At 47.9% G+C, this 6,492-nt stretch overlaps 1 protein-coding gene across 1 annotated transcript; it reads left to right on the forward strand.

The window, feature by feature from the left end:
• Nucleotides 1-202: 202 nt before the first annotated feature.
• On the forward strand, nucleotides 203-5,819 carry LOC104514783 (peroxisomal targeting signal 1 receptor-like; the record flags this gene model as incomplete). Its single annotated transcript, XM_010158550.1, has 10 exons — nucleotides 203-238; nucleotides 403-438; nucleotides 610-742; nucleotides 1,430-1,564; nucleotides 2,658-2,763; nucleotides 3,933-4,023; nucleotides 4,351-4,467; nucleotides 4,850-4,942; nucleotides 5,121-5,240; nucleotides 5,676-5,819. Coding segments are annotated over 10 exons (1,011 nt in total), but the record flags the coding sequence as incomplete, so codon positions are not given.
• Nucleotides 5,820-6,492: the final 673 nt, after the last annotated feature.

Genomic DNA, 6,492 nt, shown 5'->3' on the forward strand with positions numbered 1-6,492 from the left:
CCCTAACCCAGCCAGTGGTGGGAAGGGGGTTGGATGTTATAACACAAGGCATTCCTCATCCTTTAGTTTCCACGTAAGTGGGCAGCTAATGCAAGAAAATGCTGATAGCCTAAGCTCAGGGATGAAGATGATGTAAACTAATGCGGTCACTGGGTATGGGGTCAATGCTGCTGTTGGGATAATTGCCTGCTATTCCCTTTAGGTATCCAAACCACTGGGAGTGGCCACCGAAGATGAGGTAAGAATAGATTGTTGCATCTCCTTAGTGCATTTCTTAGTGGGCAGCTAATGCAAGAAAATGCTGATAGCCTAAGCTCAGGGATGAAGATGATGTAAACTAATGCGGTCACTGGGTATGGGGTCAATGCTGCTGTTGGGATAATTGCCTGCTATTCCCTTTAGGTATCCAAACCACTGGGAGTGGCCACCGAAGATGAGGTAAGAATAGATTGTTGCATCTCCTTAGTGCATTTCTTATCAACCCAGCTGTTTTTCCCTATATCTGGTACTAACTTTTCTTATGACAAACCCATTTCTTTCTCTTGTGCTCCGTGGCTCTGCCTGCCTGTTTTCTGTGCTAAGTTTGTAATCCACATCTGTCCTTGGCAGCTGGTTGGAGAGTTCCTGCAAGAGCAGAATGCCCCTTTACTGTCCCGTGCACCCCAGACCTTTAAGATGGACGACCTGTTGGCCGAGATGCAAGAGATTGAACAGTCAAGTTTCCGACAGGCTCCTCAGCGAGGTGAGATAGAGTAGGTGGAGAGCTGGAAAAGATCTTGGTGTTATGGCTAAGCTGCTAGCAGGGTGGTTCCTACGTATTCAGCACGTGTGAAATTGTAGCTGGAGTGTCGTTTCCAGATTTGGGCTTCCCAGTACGCTGACATACTGGAACAAGTCCAGTGGAGATCAGTGCAGGGAGTGGAGTGCGTGATGTAAGAGGAAAGGCTGAAGAACAGGGTTTGTTCAGCCTGGGGAAGAAGAGTCTAAGGGGCAGTGGTGGTGGGGGGTGGAGTGTCTAGTTGCTGTTTTCAGCAACCACAGCCAGGATCTTTGCAGTACACAGCAAAAGGACAGGGGGCAATGGACACAACTTGTGGAAAGGGGAACTGACCAGATATAAAGAAACATTTGTTCATTTGTTGGGTGGTTCAGTACTGGAACAGGTGCCTAGGGAGGCTGGGGAATTGTCAGCCTTGGACAAATTCAGAAGGTACCTGATGAATGCCCTGAGCAACCTAATCTCTAGCTTCAGTATTGACGTGCTGTGAGAACACGAGCAACTTCCAGAGATGCCTTCCAAGTGGGATCTGTCTGTGACATTGTCCTAACACAGGGAAAGATGAGCGATGGTGAGGGTTAGCCTGGAACACTTCAGTGATGACTTTGAGTCCTCCAATCCTCACTTCTCTGTTTTTTTTTCTTCTTGTAGCTCCAGGTGTGGCAGCCCTGGCCCTGTCTGAAAACTGGACCCAGGAATTCTTGGCTGCAGCAGATGGTGCTGGTGATGTCTCTTCAGATTATAATGAGGCTGACTGGTCACAGGAGTTCATTGCTGAAGTGACAGGTGAAGGGTCCCTTTTGGAATTACTGTCAAGATGTTGCCCAGTCACATGCCTGTGTGTAGCGGAGGGTTACTGACCGAGTAGCAGCTTTAATGTGTGTGTGTGTCTGTGTGGGGGGAAAGCTGCTTTGCAATGGCTTAGCCAAGCTGTGAACAGTGTGGAGGCTTTTATTCAGGTCTAAGGCTGATTTGTTTTTAGCTTAGGTTGCTTGGAGAACTTAGGAGAAGCAGGGTTTTCAAACTGCTTTTAAAACAACTCTTACGATTGAACTGATGCAAATTCTGGAGATGGTCTGATACTGCTTCTTGCTTACATACTCTCCAGTTCCCTCTCTCAAGGCTTAAATCTGCCTTTGGTTCAATGGTAAATTTTGTTTAGCCTGCTTTGGCCAAATACTCTGTCGGTTTCATGGAGGTAGAGGGATGTTGCACCTTGGAAATGTGCAAAGTGAATGCTTCTAGCCTAAAGGTTAAGCTTTCTGTTTCAAGCAAGCCAGCAGTTTATCTGAAAAACCATCCTGCATGGTTTATAGAGCTGGGGCTGGAATAGGGTGTTGTTACCATTCATGACCTGGATGTTATAAGATTTGGAAGTTATGGGTAAGACTTAAACATGCTGTTCTCCAGGGATGGCCGCTGTAGAGAGCCAGGTAGTCCCATTCTTTGACCTTCGATCTTTATACTTCTGGGAACAGAAATCAGCATCTACAGAGGTCTTGGAGAAAGTTCTGATGAAAGCCTATGGCTTTGAAGGCTGTGCTTTTGACAGAGACTTGTAATGCATGGCTAGTGTTCTTGACCTCTGTAGTATCCCAAATGGAGCAGGTAAGTTGTGAAATTCAAGTAGAAAATCACAAGGTTATTGGCACCCCAGTGGCATCTGTATTAATACGCAGTCTGAACAGAAGGCTTGATCTTTTTTAGATCAGAATAAACAAAGTTAGAAGAAGCAAGCATAACCCATCTTTCTTTGAAGAGGTCTTCTCTGTGCGTTAGCTGCCGGTGTGTAAAATGGAGAGAGCAGAATCTGAAGTCAGTCTGAGTGATGATCCGCCTCTCTTGCTCTTCTCCCCCTTCTTCCTGACGTGCTGTGCAGATCCACTGTCTGTGTCTCCTGCCAAGTGGGCGGAAGAATACCTAGAGCAGTCAGAGGAGAAACTGTGGCTTGGGGAATCGGAAGACCAGTCCTTGGCAGATAAATGGTGAGTCTGTCTTCTGAATACTGGTTATTGCTGCTGGGCACTTGGGTGGGTGAAGTTTGGATAGGGGATAGAAACCACCTACGGCCTGAGTACTTCTGAGTCATTTAACCTGGATTGATGTTCTTAGGCCTTGGATTTCAGAGAAAGGAGGAAACAATGCTTGGAGACTGAAGTTGTTAAGAGATCCTAGCTTTTCTGTTTCCTGGTTCCAGGAAGACACTGTGATCATGTAGGCCGACTTAACCTCATGCCTAATACAAAGCTCCTTCAAGCGATTTCAGGACCGAGTTCGGGAACTCCTAATCAGGCAGAACGTTTTTCTACAGCAGATGCTGTTCTAGATTTAGAGATCTCAAGTATCAGACTCTGCTAGTGGTAAACTGTCACTGTGCCAGCTGACAAACCACATCCAGCCTTTTTCTCTATATTTCTGGATTCAGTTTTCCAGACATAATTTTCATGTGTTTGTGATTAAAGAACAGTCTACTACTATGGATCTTCTCTATTGACTACAGTCAAGTTTTTCAATTGAAGCAAAACACAAGCAAGCAATTTGGGCAGCTTAGATCTTTGCCTAAAAGAAATATTGCTTATTTGGATTCTCCTTCCTCCTGGCTCTTGCCTTTTCTGATACCTTTCTGCAAATATGGACATTCCTGAGTTATTGCTGCCAGTTCCAAAGACTTCTCCAAGACTGAATGCAGTGGTAACACCTGGAACGGGTCCTGTCCTGCTGTAAGCCAGACAGCATACTGGGCCCTGTGCTTGCTGTGAGCCCTCAATCCTCGGCGGAGTAGGTGCTTTTCCAAGACACTTTCTTTTCCATGAGCATGACCTACTTTCTTTGTTCTTAGATACGTGACCTTGTTTGTGGTAGTGCTAGCACTTGGAATGTCTGATAGCATGTGAACTTGCAGGGGAATCCAGACTGTACTGCAGAGCAGTGCTGTCACTGTTTAATTCTGCTGTTGTTTGTGTCAGTCGCTTGCACAGGTCATCTGGTAGTAACTTTGAATTTTTACAGTTGGATAAAGGTACTGAGTCACTTGGGAGAACCCCGGAGCCTTTGAGGAGGGGTTGTATCCCTCAGTACTGTAGACCCTTGTTAGTGAAAGAGTTTGCTGTTGCCTGGTACCAGACTCTGTCCCTTTTACTGCCTCTGAACACAGGTATGAGGAATATCAACCTGAGGATGATCTTAAGAAAACTGTTAGTGACTTCCTGTCTAAAGTGGATGATCCCAAACTCAAGAATTCTGAGGTAAGAAACTCCCTGACTGGGGCTGACATATCTAGTGTGAATGAGTGTGGGGAATTGAGAAGGGAGAAGACAGGGAAGGAATAAAGCCTCCTCCTGTCCCATGTTTCCATTTCTTCTCTGATTCCTAGAAGTTGAACCCTATAATCCACTCTAGATATTATCCTTCTCTACCACATGACTCTGAAGTCATGTCCTCCTCACCTTTTCAGGCCTCTTGTGCTCCCTTTGCAGAGAGAAGCCCCCTTAGTGAAGGAGGGGGGCGCGGGCAGAGGGCTTGTTGGCCAGGCATCTGCCCAGCTCCACCCTTGTTTCGTTTCTCTGCCACAGTTCTTAAAGTTTGTCCGCCAGATCGGAGATGGGAGGGTATCGATCGAAGCTAATCAGGTGACCCACAGAGACCAAGATCAGGCAGAGCAATGGGCAGCTGAGTTTATACAGCAGCAGGTAGGAGCCCCAGCCCTGTGTGCTCGAAAGGAGGAAAGTTTTTTTTGCCACAGGGCACAGTCTGGGAGCAAGGGAGAATGGCAGATCCAACTCTCCACAATGCTCTAATGACTAGGGTGGGGGTGGTGAGGGAGGGGCTGTTGGGCTCTTCCTAGCAGAGTCTAGCCAGAATCTGGGAAGGTATTTGGGCAGTGTGAGTTCTCTCATCCCCTATAGCATGTGGGAGGGAGGGGATATCCAAATGGACTCTTGTCCACTTCACAGGCCATCAGTTATTGCTGAGGAGGAGGAGGGATCATCACAGACCCTCCTGCTGTTTTGGGATGTGCCCTGAGGTTGTCAGATTCTAAAAAGAAAGATGTTTCTGTTTCCACATTCCCAGGGGGCATCCGATGCCTGGGTGGATCAGTTTGCACGAGCTGGGAACGTGTCAAGTCTTGATACGGAATTTGAGCAGGCAAAGACTGCTGTGGAGGTAAAGCTCGATGGAGGAGGAGGGCTGGTGTACCAACTGTGAGAGCCCATGGTAGGCTTACCTCCCCTTTGCATGCTGTGAGGAGGGCTAGAAACATTTAAAAGGGTGTTCTCTGGGGTGTCCGTATGTAATTTGTTTATAATTGAGGTACTCTAGTCACGTTCTGTTCTCCCTTCAGTCAGATGTGGACTTCTGGGACAAGCTCCAGGCAGAATGGGAGGAGATGGCCAAGAGAGATGCAGAGGCTCACCCTTGGCTCTCTGATTATGAAGACCTCAGCTCCTCGTCATATGACAAGGTAACAGAGAACAGGGTCTCTCAGCCCTAGCGCTGTGACGGACCGCCCTGAGGAGGTTGGTGGTATGTCTGCCTCGGAGGTGAGCTCCACAGACCCCAGGTGCTGGTAGGATTCCTTCTTGCGCTGCTCTTCTGCTGTCAGTTGCACCCTCATCCCAGATCAGCTAAGGGTTAAGCTGATAGGACCCACGCCAGACACTTGGTCTTTGTAACTTACTCCAGGTGCGGTCTGGGGGAATTTTTCTGCACAGAGCAGGCACGAAGAAGAGCTGTTGTTCTCTGACCTGGTGCAGACTAGCAGAAGGGACAAGGCGCTGGCTAGTCTGCAGCTCGAGTGGTTCTGATGCAGCTAGGTTTGACTGTGCTGTACTGCAGAGAATGCTCTTCTCCCTAAGCCGGTCTCCTGGCATTAACCCCTGTCTGTCTGCCCTGCTAGGGTTACCAGTTTGAGGAAGATAATCCCATGAGAGATCACCCGGATGCATTTGAAGAGGGGCGGAAGCGCTTGGAGGAAGGCGACCTTCCCAATGCTGTCTTGCTCTTTGAGGCTGCCGTGCAACAGAAGCCAGATCATATGGAGGTGAGTGAGAGCAGACATAACAGGCCTTGGCCCATGGGTCCTGCTGCTTGGATCCCTCGTGAGGTGTCAGGACGTGTGTAGGAAACTCACTGCAGTGTTAGGAGCTGTGCAGGGCGTGTGAAAGCATCTCATTTTTATTGTGGCTATGGGTACGTGGCTGATGTATGTGTATCCCCAGGAGGGCTGTGGGCAAGGAGGCTTGTGACTGATGTTGTAAGTGCAAAGGCTCTGGCCCAGAGCTGTGTAAAGTCTTTGGAGCACGTGAGACTGCGTGGAGCCAAGACAAGGAGTTCTTAAGTTGCTTCAGTGGAAGTCTGTTGGCATTGCAGGTTTGGAAGTGCTTATGGCAGGGAACTGCTTTCAATGTCTGTATTAAACACCAGTTTTGAACAGCTCATTAGACTAGGGGTTCTGGTTAGTGTGCCATCTAGATACCAGGAGAAGATGTAGCCCAAAAGGCTTGAGAGAGATGCCTTGGGTGTCTCCAGAGTCTTCATTAGAAGCTGTGGGCCAGAGAACAATTTTTGTACTGAAGACAAGTTTCCAGCTCCTAATTCAGGGAATACTTACTTGCATAAAGCACTTCAGCTTTGGTACGATGGATTAAGAAATGGAATAGTCTGTGTGCCTTTCTTCAGTGGTAGAGGATGTAGAGACATGGATTTGATGGATG

This window comes from Eurypyga helias, unplaced genomic scaffold, assembly GCF_000690775.1.
Source record: "Eurypyga helias isolate BGI_N326 unplaced genomic scaffold, ASM69077v1 scaffold35039, whole genome shotgun sequence".
NCBI lineage: Eukaryota > Metazoa > Chordata > Aves > Eurypygiformes > Eurypygidae > Eurypyga > Eurypyga helias.